This window comes from Tachypleus tridentatus, chromosome 10, assembly GCF_004210375.1.
Source record: "Tachypleus tridentatus isolate NWPU-2018 chromosome 10, ASM421037v1, whole genome shotgun sequence".
Lineage (NCBI taxonomy): Eukaryota > Metazoa > Arthropoda > Merostomata > Xiphosura > Limulidae > Tachypleus > Tachypleus tridentatus.
This window is the reverse complement of record NC_134834.1, coordinates 38,097,219-38,116,786: the sequence shown is the minus strand read 5'-3', so window position 1 is coordinate 38,116,786 and position 19,568 is coordinate 38,097,219. Positions and strand designations below refer to the sequence as shown.

At 34.9% G+C, this 19,568-nt stretch overlaps 1 protein-coding gene across 3 annotated transcripts in view; it reads right to left on the bottom strand.

Moving 5' to 3' along the window:
* Nucleotides 1-19,568, bottom strand: part of LOC143229078 (F-box/WD repeat-containing protein 1A-like) — a 73,036-nt gene that overhangs the window by 14,575 nt on the left and 38,893 nt on the right. For all 3 annotated transcript variants that reach the window (XM_076460860.1, XM_076460861.1, XM_076460862.1), the window contains 2 exons: nucleotides 9,483-9,653; nucleotides 9,161-9,246 (listed from right to left, as the gene is read on the bottom strand). In XM_076460860.1, the coding sequence (XP_076316975.1) occupies nucleotides 9,161-9,246; nucleotides 9,483-9,653 (257 nt within the window). The remainder of the gene's footprint in view (nucleotides 1-9,160; nucleotides 9,247-9,482; nucleotides 9,654-19,568) is intronic.

Genomic DNA, 19,568 nt, shown 5'->3' with positions numbered 1-19,568 from the left:
TAATGTTATACTATAAAATGCAAAATGGTTATGAGGTCCATCAATTAGACTGTCCTCATAGTGAGTCTGTAATAATCAACAAACAAATGTTTCAATTCAACTTTGTTTTCCTTGTATGCAAGTTGTAGGTTTTTAGTTACATCATACTGAAGCTTACCCTGACAGGACCGTGATAAGCGATAATCAAACTTCAAATATACAACTTCCAACTACAGTAAGGACTTATTTTAAATTGTACCATTAAATTTTAACATATGACACATAAATCATTTTACATTTACAAAATGGTTTTGTTATGCTTTTTCACCTTACTAAAGTTAGTGTATTCTATAAATGTGTGTGTAATAATACTTAACATTATGTGTATTAATTTGTTTGTTTTTTTTACTAATACAGAGGTTGACTCCCTAAAGACACCAAATGTATAAAACACTGGGTACTCTACATTTTCCAATTACCTCCTGTTAATTTATTATTGGCTGGTAATTCCTGTTTCACTCTGCACTTAAGCCTTTTAACAATATAGCTCCTGCACCATTTTTAGATTCCTTTCTGCATGTCATACTGTGTTACATTCAAACTTTAATTAAGCCACTTTGCTATCAATAAATGTTAATGAAATTAACATTATATTGTAGTTTTCATTTTAATTTCTATATTATCTATGTTATAATTCTTTTGTTTCAAAAGAAACTTAAAAAGCTTCAACTGCAGAGTTTGTGTCATATGATTCTCATGCTCTGATAAATCTCGAATTTAGCAGTGGTTCATTCTTAGCCACATGAGACACTGATGTATAGGCGTGTCTAGACACTAATGTACATATGCTTCAACTATTGTTATGTGAATCTCAAAGCCCTACAGACATATTCACTAGGAAAGATAAATCAATTTTACAACCCTTGACAGTTTCCACATCCATCTTCTACACTACTATAACTTGAGATATACGTATGTAGTTAGCTGATACAAGTGTATATAGCAGCTAAAAAGAATTCAGTTTACACTGTACTCCACCTATGGTTAATTTGAAATTGGAATATAGTTTTCCCCTTGATCAACTGCTGTTAGTATTGTCTGTTTGATCAACTATAGCACTTACAGTGGTTTCTTACCTAAATATGCTATAGTTAGAAAGACAGTTAAATTTATTTAAATATTACTTTTACATCTTGGTTAATTATGTATTATTTGTGTTTTAAAAATCATATTTGAAAAGTTTAATGATTTCTTAAAAGTTTAACTAGTTGTTGCCTAGATTGTGCAAATGAAAGTAAATGTATGAATAAGATGGTCTAATTCACATGTGCAAAGAGTTAGTGAAACAAGTCTCTGCATGGGGATCACAGTAAAATAAAGACCCACAGACATCAGTTGACATATCAGCATAAATAATAAAAGACAAAGAACTGAAAAAAAATACTACAATAAACTATAAACAAAAAAATAAAGAGGTGAAATTAAATATACTAAAAAAATCAAGTTTCAAGAGATTTCTATGAAAGCTAAAAGGAACGTACATATTTCCATTTCTTACATTTAATTATTTCATTGCAGTGTGTGTTGATGATAATAGGTACAGTAGAGAACACAAAAAATAAGATATAAACACTTACTTCAAAAACTTTTGATATTCATTTATGAGATTCTACAGATTATGCAAATAAAATGTGAACATACAAAATAGTATTTTTATACTTCCCACAAAAATCATCTTGTAGGTGAATTATTCAGTGCCAAAGTGCCAAAATCTACATTGAATAACAATTATCTAAATTATGCATTTTATTCTTTGAAACTGCATGCTTTTAGGAAAACTCTTCCCAAATTTCATCCATAAGTTTTGTTTTTTTTGGAATGAGATATAACAATAGCAATATTGTGTTTTTAGAATTTAGAGACACTGTAGCAAAACACATGATTGAACACCACATTTTGGGAAGAAAACTAACTTCAAGGGAAAATGTTAACATTTCTTACATAAGAATTAGGATTTTCTGTTTTACTTAATTGCTACTAATTATAACAACGAACTGATGATATCATACACTGTCCAAAAACATGTAAGAGTGGATTTAAGTTTAAATTAACATTAGTGATAAAGTAGTTCTAGATTTATTTCAACTGAAACAAGAAAAATAAGTAATTTGGTGGATTGTATTTTAAAGATGACTGGTATGGGTATTAAAACTTTAAAATAAAGTACAGAATAATGTTTCGAGTTAATTAGGTCATTTTCAGAGTAACATGATGAACTCGTCATAATGAATTTGATGGATTGGTCACTTTCTGGTTTGGTATAATAGTGATGGTTTCTTGTCTTGTTTTTGGACTTGTTGGGTAGAGAAACAAAAGTGAGTGGCATACATTTTCTACAGTAAAACTTTCTGTCAGTGTTGATTTTTTATCATACATATTTGTATTATGCCTATTCAGTACTTAAGGTATATTTGCATACAAACTCTAATGAGTCTATGATACATCTATATTTCACTTTTTATCCTTATGCCATCTTTTTTATTGCAATTTATAAAAGTAACACAAGTCTAAAACAACAACTAAATTAGTCACACTGACTGAATCAATACAGATTAATTTACTGATGTATAAAAATAAGCTGGTTACAAGTATAGAAATGTACAATTGATTTATTGATTTAGTGTTTTATGGCACAAAGCAGCTAGGCGAAATGCGCCAAACGTCCAGTAAAAAGGTAAAAAAAATCATTGAAAAACGGAAAAATCATAAAACCAATGTTGACACCTAGTCAACAATGTTAAGAGAGAGAGCAAAGTAAAAGAACTTGTAAAGGACTTTTTCTAGCAAAATGGTAATGATCATAACCCACCAGGAAGACTAACAGGTAAGTTCAAGAACCACCGTCAGTCACCTGAAGTTGGCCTTTCCAGTCCTGGTTCTGGGTTATGTGTCATAGTAGCCATTATCAAAATGTAAAATAATAGAAGTTTTAAAAGACATATAGCAAAATTGTAATAATGAGTAGCCAAATGTCCAGTAAGAAGGTAAAAGTAAAGTAAATGGAGTAAAATTCGTAAAAGGAAACAAAGGTATAATCAAAACAGCAATTAAAAACAGATATTTGCAAAAAACCAATGTTGACATCCAGTCTACAAAGTTGTAAAGGATTTTCTGCAGCACAATGGTAATGATCATAACCCGCCAGGAAGACTAGCAGGTAAGTATAAGAACCACCGTCAGTCACCTGAAGTTGGTCTTTCCAGTCCTGGTTCCGGGTTATGTGTCATTATGGCCAGTACTGAAAGGTAAAGTAATAAACGTGTTAAATGACATGCAGCAAAAGTGTAATAACAACTCGCCAGGACGACTAACGGATAGTTCAAACAGCAGCGTTAGTCACCTGAAGTTGTCCTTTCCAGTCCTGGTGTCGAGTTATATAATGTTCTGGCCATTTTACAATGTCAAATGGAACTAGAGAGAATGAAACTGTAAAAAGGTAACTACAATTAAAAAGGTGAAATAAATAAATATTCAACACTTAAATGAGATTAAAAAGATTAATGGCCATTAAAAAACTAAAACCTTTATCAAGGTGAACAGTGTCACCATCACCAATAACACTGTCCAATGTTACAGATAAACCCTGGGAAAAAACATGTTTAAAATATTGCCGTCGTTGAGAATCGTAATGATGGCAAGAAAGTAAAATGTGGCTAACAGTGATTTGAGTGTTACAAAAACTACACATTGGTGCATCAGTTCCAGATAAAAAAAACGATGAGTTAAAAAACTGTGACCAATGCGTAGTGTAGTTAGAACAACTTCCTCCTTCTGAACTTTACAGAAGCTAGATGGCCAAAGCCCAATATAGGGTTTTATTTGAAAAAGTTTGTTGTCACGTTGCTTACTCCAAGTGGATTGCCAGCTGGCACAGAGCCGAGCCTTGAAGACAACACCATAGTCCATGTACGGAATAGGCACAGTGGTGATAATGCCGGGAGCAGATAGATTTAGCTGCCGTGTCTGCAAGCTCGTTCCTGCAAATACCAACATGGCCTGGTATCCAGAAAAACTGGATAGAAGTAGCAGTTAATGAGAAATGGGCCAGTCGGTTTTGAATATCAGCGAGAACAGGGTGTGAACCAACGTGTAGCGATTCCAAGGCCAGTATAGAACTAAACGAGTCAGTATAAATAGTGCAGTTGGAGTACTGCTCAGCTGCAATATGATACAGGGCAAGAGATATGGCATACAGTTCAGCAGTGAACACAGAAGCTGTAGAGGGGATTCTGTGCGCAACCACCGAACTGCAACAAACTATGGCAGAGCCCACAGAATTACCTGATTTGGAACCATCTGAATAAATTGGAATGGAATGATTGTTTGAAAGATGTTCAGTAAATAAAAGATGGTACTTCCAGTTAGGTGTATCTGCCTTTTTCAGATGACTTAAAGAAAGGTCACATTTGGGGGCTGTAATAAGCCATGGGAGGGATAGGCTGACCAGTGGATTCTGCAATGTTATCCACAGACAGACCCAATTCATCCAATTGTGCCTGGATGCAAAGGCCAAAAAAAGCAATGGCAGATTGTCTGTTCTGAAAAAGTAAGGACCACTGAGGAAGGAAAACACATCCCCAGGTGGGATGCTTTGGTAAGGAACGAAGTTTCGAAGAATATAGTAAAGATAGTTACAAATGGCAAAGGTGCAGAGAAGGTTATTGAGATTCTACGTATAAGCTGTGAACTGGGGAGGTGCAGAAAGCCCCAGTGCAGAGTCAATGTCCTTGGTGATGAATGGGATCCAGCATCTTTAAGGCCGAGGGTCTGGCAGATCCATAGACCATTGATCCATAGTCAAGTTTTGAACGAATAAGAGCACAATATATCTTTAACATAGAACATCGATTCACTTCCCGACTTGTGGTAGAGGGGACACGGAGGATGTTCAGTGCTCTTGTGCATTTGACTCGTAGCTGCTTTAAGTGTGGTAAAGGTCAGCTTATGGTCAAAGATAAGCCCCAAGAACTTGGTCTCAGGGATCACTGGCAGCGAAACTTCACCGATATGGAGTTCAGAATCAAGGTGAATACCCCGTTGGTGGCAAAAGTGCATGCAAACAGTTTTAGAGAGAGAAAACTTAAATCCATTCACCGTAATCCACTTCAGTACACAATTGAGGGCAGTTTGTAATTGCTGGTAAATATATCTCATGTTCGACGACTGACACGAGATGTGAAAGTCGTTGACATAGAGCCCGTTCGCAACAGTGAGAGGGAGTTGTTCAGTGACAGCATTTACCTTTACACTGTAATGTGTGACACTCAAAACACAGCCCTGATGAACCCCAAGTTCCTGTACAAAAGAACGGGAAAGTGTCGAACCCACACAAACTTGAAATCTCCTGTCCATTAAAAATATTTTAATAAACATGGGTAAATGGCCATGTAACCCATATATATCGAGATCTCACAAAACGCCATACCTCCATGTTGTGTCATAAGCCTTCTCAATGTTAAAGAATATTGATACAAGATGTTGGCATTTGAGAAAGGCTTCTCTGATTGATGTTTCAAAACAAATTAGGTGGTCCATGGTGGAGTGCTGTCGTTGGAACCCACACTGGGTGGGCGAGAGGAGGTTGTTTGATTCGAGGAACCAAACAAGACGAGCATTAACTATCCTTTCTAAGGTCTTACAGAGACAGCTCGTCAAAGCAATTGGACGGTAGTTTGAAGGAATCTTGGGATCTTTCCCTGGCCTAGAGAAAGGTAAAATAATAGCCTGGTGCCAGGCATCAGGAAAAACATTCTCCTACCAGATCTGGTTAAAGATGATCAAAAGGACATCAAGAGAAGCAGGAGATAGATGGTGCAGCATGTCATAATGAACATCATCAGGTCCAACAGATGTACTGGCAGACCGATGAAGGGCCATTTTCAGTTCCACCAGTGTAAAGGGACAATTATAGTAAAAGAAACAGTCAGTTCGAAAGGAAAGAGGTGAACACTCTGCCTGAGTCTTGATGGCCAAGAAGGTGGAGGAACAAGCAGAAGTGCTATATACCCAGCAAAAGCTTTCACCTAAAGTATCAGCGATGCTCCAGACATCAGCCACCTCCTGACCATAAGAGAGTAAGATCGAGAGGGGGACAGAATTGTAGTGCCCATTAACCTATCGAATCCTGTCCCATATGACCTTGGAAGTGGTGGTAGAAGATATGCTAGTTGTGAACTTAATCCAAGATTCCTTCTGGCTTTGACGTCTTACCCACCTTGCATGTGCACGGGCCCATTGGGAAGCGACGTGGTTTGAAAGTGTGGGATATCTACGAAAAGTATCCCAGGCCCATTTTTGAGCCTTCCGTGCTAAGTAGCAAGCAGGATTCCACCACGAACGAGGATAGCGTGGAAAACGTGTCAAGGTTTTAGAAATACACTGAGCAGCTGCTTGTATAATACAGCCAGTTACTGCTGCCACACAGTCGTCTGTTGATGGCTGATTTACGATGGCAGGATCAAGTTCTGCGAGAGCAGTGAAAGTGGACCAGTCTGCCTGATCCAGCTTCCACCGGGGCATGCGGGTAGGGTGGCATCGACCATGGCCAGTCTCTCTGAAAAGGATAGGAAAATGATCACTGCCGAGTGGATTACTGTCAACCCTCCATGAAAAATGGGAGAATAATAAAGTGGAGCAAACCGAGAGATCAATAGCGGTAAAGGACTGACTAGATGCATGAAAATAAGTGGAAGAACCTGTATTGAAAAGAGAAAGATTGTGATCAGAGAGCATACACTCTACAGAGTGACCCCTCCCATCAATAACAGAGGGGATGATGTCCATTAAAGTCCCCCAGGATTAGAAATGGAGACGGCAACTGTTCAACGAGAGCATCAAGGTCTGATTGATCATATGTCACTCCAGCAAACACGTAGAGAGAACAAACAGTGAAGGTATGACCCAAGGAAACACGGATGGCTACGGGCCTCCTAGGGTGTGTTGAGTGACAAAGACAGGGTGGGCACATGCTGATCAACCAATAGTGCCACCCCTCCATGTACTCGTCCATCACACAGCCTGTCATTTCTGTACAGAAAAAATTGCCAAATGGTGACTGTATCACCAGGTTTGAGAAATGTTTCTTGTAAGGAAAGACAAACAGGATGGTAGGAAGCAATCAGTGTTTTGATATCATCCAGATTAGAATGTAAACCTTGAAAGTTCCATTGTATCAAGGTGGCCATTTTTAATGACGGGTAGGCAAAGTGGCTGGAGAACCCTTCTGTTTACGACCACATCTTTTTTCCTTACTGTCCTTAGTCGGAAGTCTATCAACCTCCATGGATCCTGCCCTGGGTCGAGTGGGCAGGTCTTTGTTATTGGAAGGGGATTCCAGTGATTGAGGATGCAAACAAATGATTGTTTTGCCTCTTGGGGTGGGAGAAAAAGATGTATCAGAAGAAATGCCTGTATTTGAAACTGAAGAATGTGGATCTTGAGGTTTGTTGGAATGTATGGAAGGGACAGAGATAGGTGTGGAAATCGATTCATCAACCTTTTTAACCATGGAGGTCAAAAAGATTTTCATTTGTTTTAAAAAGGATTCTCTTGGTGGCACAGAGAGATCTGTCTGCACTCCCACTGTAGTTGTGGAATGAAATGCAGCAGCATATGTCCGAGATGGAGTGGTGGGTAGCAATTTCCGAGCCTCAGGATAACTAATGTTATGTATCGTTTTCAAACACTGCCTCTTTTTTCCTCCAACCATTTTGGGCAAGAACGAAAGTAGGAATGGTGGGAACCATTGCAGTTGACGCAATGTGGGTCCATGTCACATTCATAGGCATCGTGGTCCTTGCCTCCACAACAAGCATATGTCAGGGAACCAAGACATGATTTCTTTGAGTGGCCAAATCTCTGACATTGGAAACATCGGAGAGGGTTTGGAATGTATGGTCGTACCCTGCAAATGAGATAACCTGCCTTGATGGTGGCAGGTGCAAGTAATGAAGTAAATGTCAAAACGAGGGTATTTGTTGGCAGTGTAACTCCATCTTTGCGAGTGGAGATGCGCCTCAATGCAGAAACTCCTTGAGTGGAGAGACCAGCGAGAATCTTTGACTCGGGGACGTTCTTCAAATCCCTCTCAACAATAACTCCTCGTGATGAATTCAAAGTAGCATGAGGTGTAACCTCAATAGGTATATCCCCAATTGCCTTTGAATTCAAGAGGAGTTCACTGTGTTGGGATGTGAATGTTTCAACCAATATGTCTCCAGATCAAAGTTTCTTTACTGACTTTGGAGAGCCAGCAAGTCCCTCTAGTCCCTTCTGAATAAAAAAGGGGGACAATTGACCTAAAGTTTTTTCCGAAAGAGAATATAATATAAGAAAATGAGGTAAGTGTGTTACAGATGTTGAAGATTGCTGTTCAGAGTTTTCAAGATGTGGTCACTTACCCATTGATAGTTTTTTCACTACTTTATTTAAATTTTTTGAAGGAGGATCCATAGGAAAAAAGGAAAATTTCGGTACCCACTGACCCCACCCACCATGGAGCCCTACGAGGGGATGCACTACAAAGTCATGCAAGGACAATGCAGCAACGCCAGGGTTTCGTGAGCACTATACCCAAACACCAGCATCAGGCACAATGTCCACAACACCCATTGAGAACTTCCAACACTGGTATGTGGTTGACTCTAGCCCAAGTGGACTAGCTGATTGACCCAAGGGGGGCCACCCAAAGGCTGCCCATCTACAGGAATTCAAGGCCAAAGAAGTGTGTTAGGGTTGGACCCCTCAACCACTAAGATCCTCTCTTACCCTTCATGGGTCGCCAAGCACGGCAAACACGTGGGTGGATGTTTAGACAAAACAGAACCTTCCCTGGGAGGTCCCCTCACCACGTACAGGAATCCACACCGAGGGGTTAGAAATGTACAAATAATGATATACTCAACTGTTTATTTCTTTATGTGTATGACAGTGTATATACACTAAGGTAAAAACAGGTTAATGTCATACAAGAGTAAGAATGAAAGAAATGTAATGCTTCTGGAGAAAAATATAATTTATGCAATCATATTGAAAGTTTTAAATTATCACCTTCCAAGAAAAGCATGAATACAGTGTAGTCAGTATTTGGTTAGTTAAAAAGATAATACAGAAAAATACTTGCCTAACTGTGGCATCACTGGACCCACTAATAATAACCTTGTCATCATACTGAAGACAGAGAACAGATCCTGTATGTCCTGTCAGAACCTACAACGATACAGCAACTATCATTCCATGCAAATATTTTACAGAATAAAAACAATCCTTTTATTCAGTTTCTCCAACTTGAAAATTGTTGAAAACTAATAGAATAAAATCCCAGAAAGGTTATGTTTTTCAAACAAAAGTAACTTTTGTTTATACTTCAAATATTCCCTTCAACAGTTTACATTTTAAATAGTTTTTAAAATAGTAAACAATAAAATTAAAAATTAAACACTCACTTTCAGACAATGAAGGGAAGTACGATCCCATATCTTTATTGTGTTATCTCTTAGTCCACTAACAATTTTTTCATCGTCATACTGTAAGCAATATACCCCTTTGCTGTTTTCGCTACGGCAGTTAATCCTTTGTAGATTATGTCGACCACACCGCCAATTGTTTTCGATACTCTGTGAAAGTAAACACTTTACTCATTAAATCACACTAAATGCCATATCTAAGTAACTTTTAAGATAAAAGAATATCTACTATATACAAGTTATAGATATAAGAAAATTTTATCAGTTTTAAATTTCTAGTCACCTGCATTTCACAGAGATGACTAATTATATAATACTTAAAACACTTTTGTAAGAAAACAGAATATACAAGTAAAATATATTTCATATTAATAGGACCTTAATAGATTATAGTTGATTTATTAATGAAATTTCATTTCAGGCTTTATACAAAAAAACACTATAAATACATAAAAACAATTACTTAAGGGAAGAGAAAACAAAAATAAATGGTACTTCCCATAATACTTCAGTTATTTTTACCCCAAATATGAAACGTATTGCAGCAATTCCATATTTTGTACAATTATATATATATATGTTCTTGTGCTCCAGTTTTATTAATGTACAACTAATACATTATTTCTTATCACACTGAAAGTATGAGTCAGTGTTCACCATTATGCATATCCAACTTTAAATCAGGTGAAAAACATACAAACAAGAAAAAAGGTACATATATTGAATCCAACGAAATAAATGACCATTATGTAAAATGAATACTATACATATATGCTCACATATCTGAAAATATTCATAGCCAAAGATATTTGTACAATTACTTTATTTTGTGTTCTGATTTTAAGTAAACAATTTTATTTACACTCATCAAGTGTCTTGGTAACTATGCAATACTTGTTTGACAATGTAAGGTGACTTCGTAGGTAATGTCATTTTAATAACTTGGTACATTGGCTGATTGTTTCATTGAGCTAGGTGAATTTGTCAGTCAGGGTGTTCTTGACAGTTTATGTGGTTGTTTTTGCAACTTACAATGATAAAACTAATAAGCAATCATTGGAGAAGATCACAACCACAAATAAATAAGTGGTATAAGGATGTGTAACTCACAGAAAATTATTCTATAAAGACAAATGATAAATCACAGCCTGTTTCTGAGTCCATGGAGCATTTGAAAAATGTAGCTATTACAAAGTCCATATCAGTTTCTTATTATGATAATAATGTCATTTCTGTAAATTCATTTAGTAAACACAGTAAGCCTGAGAAGCTGCTGTCTACCTGGTGTTACATTAAAATGACAAAGTCAAAATGATCATGCTACTTATGCTAAATGGTTGGTTAGTTGGTTTGATGTTTCACAGCACACAACAGCTAGGCTATCTGCCCCAAACATCTGATAAAAAGTTAAAATTAAAGTAAGTTTAGTAAAATTCATAAAAGGAAATTAAGGTAAAACAAAACAAAGTTAAAAAACATATATTGCATTAAAACAAATGTTTACATCAAGACTACAGTGATAAGGGAAAAACTACAGTAATGCTAGTTGTAAAAGACTTTCTGTAGCATAAATGTAATTATCATTAACTAGCCAGGTAGACTAACAGGTAAGTTCAAAAACCACCGTCAGTCACCCAAAGTTGGCCGTTCCAGTCCTGGTTTCAAGTTATTTGACGTTATGGCCATTTTCAAAAATAAAGTAATAAAAGTTTTAAAAGACTTGTAGCAAAATTTTAATAACTCGCCAGGATGACTAACAGGTAATTCACACAGCAGCGTTAGTCACCTGAAGTTGGCCTTTCCAGTCCTGGTTTCGAGTTATTTGATGTTATGACCATTTTCTAATTTCAGATCAAACTAGATGAACTGTGATTCTTCAAGAGAATCACTTTAAAAAATGTCTAATGTATAAATTAAAAAACGTAAATAACATTAAAAAGATTAATGGCCTTTAAAAAAACTAAAAACATTTCCAAGGTGGACAGTTCCACCATCACCAATAACACTAACATTATGGACAAACCTTGGAACAGAACATGTTTAAAATGGTGCCGTCGTTGAAAGTCATAACAGCAGCAAGAAAGTAATATGTGGCTTATAGTTAACTGAGTGTTACACAGACTAAACATTGGTGTATCAGTTCCAGATAAAAGAAAATAATGAGTTAAAAAATTGTGACCAATGCATAGTCTAGATAGATCAAATTCCTCTTTCTGATCCTTATGAAAACAAGATGGCCAAAGTCCAATATAGGGTTTTATTTGGAAAAGCTTGTTTTCACGTTGCTTACTTCAAGTCAACTGCTACCTTGCATGGAGCCGCCAAACCTTGAGTACAGGACCATAGTCCATGTATGGAGCAGGTACAGTGGTGATAGTGCCAGTGCAGACAGATTTAGCTGTTGTGTTGGCGAGCTCGTTCCTGTGAATATCAATGTGGCCTGGTGTCCAGAAAAACTGGATAGAAGTAGTAGTTAAAGAGAAATGGGCCAGTCAGTTTTGAATTTCGGTATGAATAGGGTGTGTATTAATGTGAAGCAATTCCAGGGCCAGTGGAGAAATAACTGAGTCAGTATAAATAGTGCAGTTTGAGTGCTACTTAGCTTCTATGTGTTCCACAGCAAAAGAAATGGTATAGAGTTCAGCAGTAAACACAGAAGCTGTAGAGAGGACTCTGCACACAACCACCAAACCACAACAAACCATGGCAGAGCCCACACAGTCACCTGATTTCGAACCATGTGTATAAATAGGAATGGAAGGATGAATCGAAAAATGTTCAGCAAATAACAGACAGTATTTCCAATTGGGTGTGTCTGCTTTTCTGAAATGACTTAAAGATAGGTCACATTTGTGGACTGTAAAAATTCATGGTGGGATGGACTGACCAGTAGATACAGCAATATTATCCAAGAACAGATCCAATTTATCCAACTGCACCTGGATATGAAGGCCAAAAAGAGCAATGGCAGATCATCTGTTCTGAAAAAATATGGCCCACTGAGAAAGGAAAACACAACTCCAGGTGGGATGCTTTGGTAAGGAACAAAGTTTCAAAGCATATAGTAAAAGACAGTTGCAAATGGCAGAGGTGCAAAGAAGGTTCATGAGACTATGTATGAGCTCTGAAATGGGGAAGTGTGGAAAGCCCCAGTGCAAAACCAAAGTCCTTGATGATGAATGAGATCCAGCATCTTAAAGACCGAGGTCCTGGCAGAGCCATAGACCAGAGATCCATAGTAGAGTTTTGATCAAATAAGAGCACAATATATCTTTAGCATAGAACATCAATCTGCTACCCATGTGGTGGAAGAGAGGGCATGGAAGATGTTCAGAGCTCTTGTACATTTCACCCGTAGCTGCTTGATGTTTGGTATAAATGTCAGCTTACAGTCATAAATAAGCCCCAAGAACATTGTCTTAGGGACCACAAGCAGCACAACTTCACTGATATAGAGTTCAGGATCAGGGTAAATACCCTGTTGGTGGCAGAAGTGCATGCAAATGGTTTTAGAGAGAGAGAAGTTAAAGCCGCTTGCTGTGGTCCACTTCAGTAAACAACTGAGGGCAGCCTGCAGCTGCCTCTCAATATACCTCATGTTCGATGAGGGAGGTCTATTGAACTCCATGGATCCTGCCCTGGGTCGATGGGGCAGATCTTTACTGTTGGAAGAGAATTCCAGTGAATGAGGATGTGAAGGAATGATCATTTTGTATCTTGGGGTGGGAGAAGTTGTACCCAAAGAAATGCCTGTACCCAAAATCAAAGGAAGTGGATCTTGGGATTTGCTGGAATATATGTTAGGGACAGAGATGGGTACTGAAGTTGTTTCAACTTTTTTTACTGTGGAGGTCAAAGGAGTTTTCATTTGGAGGTACAGAGATATTCTTCTGCACTCTCACTGTAGTAGTGGAATGAAGTGCAGCAGCATACGTGTGATATGAAGTGGTGAACAGCAACTTTCGAGTCTCAGGGTAAGTAATGTTTTGAACAGTTTTTAAACACTGCACCTCTTTTTCTTCCAACCATTTTAGGGCAAGAATGAAAGTAGGACGAGCAAGAGCCATTGCAACTGATGCAATGAGAGTCCATTTCACACTCACAGACCTCGTGGTCCTAGCCACCACAATGAGCACAAATCAAGGAACCATGACATGATGTCTTTGAGTGACCAAACCGTTGACACTGGAAACATCCGAGAGGGTTTGGAAAGTATGGCCGTACCTGCAACCAAGATAACTTGCCGTGATGGTGGCAGGTGGACATGGTGATGTAAATGCCATAATGAGGATATTGGTTGGCATAGGAATTCCATCTTTGCGAGTGGAGATGTGCCTCATTGCAGAAACTCCTTGTGTGGAGAAACCAGTGAGAATCTCTGACTCAGGGATGTTTTCAAATCCCTCTCAACAATAACTCCTCATGATGAATTCAAAGTAGCATAAAATGTAACCTCAATAGGTATACCCCCAATTGCCTTTGAATGCAAGAGGAGTTCTCTGTGTTGAGATGTGGATGTTTCCACCAATATGTCACCAGATTGAAGCTTCTTCACTGACTTTGGAGAGCCAGCAAGTCCTCCCTCTAGTCCCTTCTTATTGAAAAAGAGAGACATTTGCCCTAAAGGTTTGTCTGAAAGAGAATGTAGGATATGAAAATGAGGTACAACAGGTGTTACAGATGTTGAAGATTGCTGCTCAGAATTTAGACATGGTCGTTTCAAGGTGGTGTGTAGATTGTCATTATGAAAAAAGAAACAAGGTATACAATTATTTATATTTGCAATATTTACTAACCTTAAGTCAACAGCTGATATAAATAGCTTAATTAATTGACTGATTAGTTGGATATTACTGGTCAATTAATTCTGAATTTTTCCTACTATAATCCAATTATTTATTGAGGGTTTTTGATACTTCTTACAGTGCAGGCAGACACAGAACATCCCACTCACATTTGATTCTTAACTTTCCACATAACTCTGGGCCTAACAGATTATAAAGTTGACATGAAGTACCAGGGTGCAAAATCCAACTCTCAACACATAGTTGAAGAGAAATAAATTGCTACAGACCCAGACAAATCTTTGAACATAAAAGTTCTACAACTGGACTTGTCACCCCCTTTTTGAAATACAGTGTGTGGAATAAATTACTGCAAATTACTATGATGATGAGATCCAAAACTGCAGCATACCACAATCTAAATACCACACAATATAATATAATAATCTTAGGTAGAATTTATTATTAATTTTTCTCTTACTGTGCATGAATAAAAGTTTATAACTAATACCATTCTACTGGCCAAGTACATTGTTCAGATATTAATGTCTTATGCCCAAACATAAAGCAGACCATAGCAATATTAAATTTTGTCAAGCTGTTGATTCTTTTAAGAAAAAATTGAAAATAATAATGAAGACCAATAATTAATGTAAAAATATCTATATATCAATTTATGTTCATGTATTTGATACATGTTGTTGGCAAAAATTAAGTTTTATTTACAATATACAACAGTTTCATATATCACTTCTAAATATGTAGATTGCATAACTACAACACAAAAATACCGGTCAATCATTTCCAGTACTCAAAAAAGACAAGAGTTTAAAAACTTAAAATTTATCTATTGTTGAATATAAACACACATGCACGCACACACACTATAATATCTAGTCACATATTTTCCAGAAAAAACTGTTTGATGCATTATCCTCTATGCCGATGTAATTTGTTGGAAAATTTAAAAACAAGAGTACTTTTATATGAAATGGAATACTAATTAGTCACAGTGAGCAGTTAACTCAATTACTTAGATTAGTGTCACATAAAATTAATTAACCCGAATCAGCATTTATTGTTTTAAATATTCCAACTATCAGTAATTAAAATAACATGATTATTTTTTATTAATTTAACTTCATCAATTAGTGTTACAAATTGCAAAAAATAATCAATTAATTGAAATTAGGATTTTGATTATTACTATTCTCAATTATTCAAATTGTACAAGTAATTTAAATCTTACCATCATCATTTCCCATAATTATTTTTTGATTAATTCAACTTTTCTGAACTTAAGGCTGACATGACTGTGTTTAGAAAGATTACCTTGAACACTTTTGTAATGGGCTTAGTATAAAATATGGGTTCGTATACACTTTCACACAAGTATTTATGCTATAACTGTTAATGCATTACAGAGTATGTGCACCTTCACAAAAATTACGAGCCTTTTTTGCACAAAAAAAATCAGATTTGTTTGAATATAAAGGTTATTTTGTTACTAGTTCAAGTACAAAGTCATTTTAATGTTATAATTAAAGACACTATTCACTGTTCCAAAAACCTCAAATACCATTTGTATAATTTTTTACAACCTTGTATGTACGTTAAGTTTCTGTCAGTCAAATTTTATATTTCATCTGTTGTTATCTCTATCCTAACGATATATAGGGTTTTAATTAATTTGATTAGCCTTGTAATCACCATAAAATATTAGGAAATAGATACAAATAATGACATGAAGACAAATGTTTAGTCTAAATAACTTAAAGCTTCTAATGTTGTACATTTATATGTATTTATTATACTGACCTTTACAAATGTGCCTAGTTAACACTACAAAAGTTGCAATGATGCAGCACATACACTTACGTTACAGTATTAAAGAATATAAAACTGACATTTACAAAGTGACCTGTCTTAGCTATGTTATAATGGACTAGTATTTTGTAAAATAGCCACCTTTCAGTTATGATACATTATACACGTATATTCACTATTACTATTTACATATGATTTTAAACTTAATTTTCTTAAAACACAAAATAATAAATAAAAAAATTTAGCAAACACTTATAGTTACAACAACATTTGTATTCATTTCCTGCTTTAGGTGGTTGCTCAGCCTTTTAAAATTTCACTTGTGAAGGTTGTAAAAAACTTTGTTTTGTGTGTGTGTGTGTGTGTGTGTGTGTGTGTGTGTGTGTAATATATCAATACCATAGAATTCCACTATAATTTATTAATATAAGTAGTTAATCTGTGTTTGGATTTAAAAAAATAGGAAATTTTGAGAAGACAAAAGACTCAACTTACCTCTTTGAAATCTTGTTCCAAAAGAATGAGTTGATGCCATACTACTTCAAAAAGGCAGAGTAAGCCCCAATAGTAGGACATTCTGAGTTTTCAATTGGTTATTGACACATCATAAACAGAAGTAAGGGAGCATTTCCAAAAATGGAAAGAGGTGAATGGGGCCATTGTTTAATTCAGTACAAGTGATATTTCAAAAAATAGGAAAGATAGGATGTTGTCATTTTATATTCTAACTTATCAATATAGATATTTTGGAGTTCTTAATTCATAAGAAATTATCATATATGGACATGAAAAACATCTAATTTAAACCAGTGCTACATTCAACATATACTGTGATATACAAAAACCAAATCTTTTAAATTTACTTTTCAACTAAGAAATTAATTCATGTATAATATTAAAATTTAAATTATAATCTACAATTTGATATCAAACCTAATGACACTGATTCATATAAATCATAATTGAATAGTTGGGAAGAGCTTGAGAGGGTTAAACTCTCTCCTTAGCTATAAACTTTTAAAATTTGTACAAAAACAATATATCTGTGAAATTTATAATTAGATAATTCAGTAATTATCTCTAACTTGAACAATTTTAAAACTTTTTATATATGTTATTTGCTCAGTTAACATTGTCACATAATGCAAACATTTAAAACAGTTTCAACCTTTCAATTGTCAATATTTTATAATTGGCACACAAATCTAGTCTATATGTGCAAAGTGCAATACTGAGATAACTAACGACTTTTTGTGTTTGTATGCTGCTATTCTTAAGTAGAGTGCATAATTTTATTTTCAATAAATTATTTTACCTATTCATATTTTATAATAGTGATCAAATATTATTTAAAAGGAAAAAAATTTGTTATTTTCTTTAAAAAACTACAGAAGCTAAGTGTACGTTTTACAAAATATTTTACAGACCTCCTGGAATTTTTCAACAATTTTCAAAATTGCACTCTAAAAAAAAATCTCAACATTTACTATATTCAAATGCATGTAGCCATGTCCAGCTCTGTACGGTTTTCATTTTTCAAGTCTTAATCCCAACAAAATACCACTCTAAAATTGTTACATAAAAAGTGCTACCCTAATAATCTTCTCAGTTAAAAATGTGTTTCATAATAGAATTAATGTGACAGCTTGTTGACTGGTTCATCCATCAGAATAAACCCGTTTACAAAGTTTTGGTAGAGTAACACTTTATACAATGCAGTAACCTGGCTCTTATACGCTAAATGTTTTGCACCTTATAATATAATTTAATATACAACTTTCAACAGTTGATTAATAAGATATTTAATAGATTGCAAAGTACAATTAAAAACACTATCACATTGGCATCTCATGCTTTTTCACATACACAATCTTAACAAGCATCAACCATTAGAACAACTCTTCACATCAAAAATCAAGAGTCTCTTAAAATTAACATTTCTTCTTTTCACTACAGGAATAAATGCAATTATAACAGTATTGCAAACATACATAAATTATCTTTATTAAATAATTCTGCATATGTCAAAAATTTGTTTGTAAAAATAAGTACTTTCCAGTGTAACGTATGCTTTTTACTATTTGTGCTTTTACTCAAGATTTAAACATTTGTAGTTATGCCTCATGACAACAATTTCATAACAAGCAGCAATGAAAAAACAGCTATTAACATCTATACTGAGATTTTTTTTCCCCATTTTTTGATAAATATATTTCAATTTATTTATTGCTTAACATTATTTTGGTGGCTCCTATACAATTATTCTGAAATACTGTGGTTAAAATGGTACAGATAACTTCTAAGCATTATGTACTTAATTAAAATTTAAACTGAACAACTTAAAGCCATTTTATGCATGAGCATCCAGCAAAACAGTTATAATTTTCAGTTGAGTATATAACTTCAAGTCTTGTGAAGTTTTGCCAACTTAATATCATTTCATGTTTGATTGTTCAGAAGTCACTTTAACAGATTACTCACATGTCAGTGTGATAGTAAACAGGTATTCAAAGCAAATTTGTTAGAAATTACACTATTCTGTATTAAGTTAGTGATACATAAAATCCAAAATTTATCTTAATGTTAAAACTGCAAGTACATGGAAGCAATATTTTATATAAATGTAACTATATATGTATTAATCACTGAGTCTTTGATCTAGATGTATAAAGCAATTTTCATTCACCTTTTTATCTATGTAAATTGCTTGTAAAAAATGAAATTTGAAAAGTGCACTAAGTCATGGAATTTTTACCATAAATAAATTTTCATGGAACAATGCACTTATAAGCAATTGCAAAATTTCCAGAAAAGTAATTTTGGTATCTTCTGATATTCTTACTATTGGTTTATTAAAACTTAACTTTTATTCCACAACTCCTACATATTCCACCATTACACTCCATTTTCATGTGGTATATAATATGTATCTAAATCAGGTTAACCTGAAGATGACCTAGGAAGGTTGAAACATTGTTCTCTCCTTATCAATAAAAGTGTTAATATCCATAAAAACTGTACTGAGATACATTTTTCTTTCAAGTGGATTTCTCGTTATCAACGATATTGAAATAATAAAAGCTACCTCCTGGATTTTCTTCTCTAAGTTTTTTTTTTTTATCACTAAGCATTTAACATTTATACACATAAATCTACAATCTTGTTTTTGGTGAACATCATGTATTATTCGTAACTAAAAACATATCAATGTAATAATCAAAGGAGTTTGGCTAAAGTACAGTCTATACATTTTTTTATAGTATTAACACTCTCACTACAAGATTGGTCAATTTGATCTAAATCTTAACCTCAAATTAACCTTCAGAGTTTTTATACTCTAACTTTTAACATGTTTTGTGTATCTCATGAAATTTTGCAGTCAGAATGTCAACTACTCTGAGTCTAAAATGTTTTCTTTAATTTTAAAATACTTTTCTTCATCTGAAACATTTAA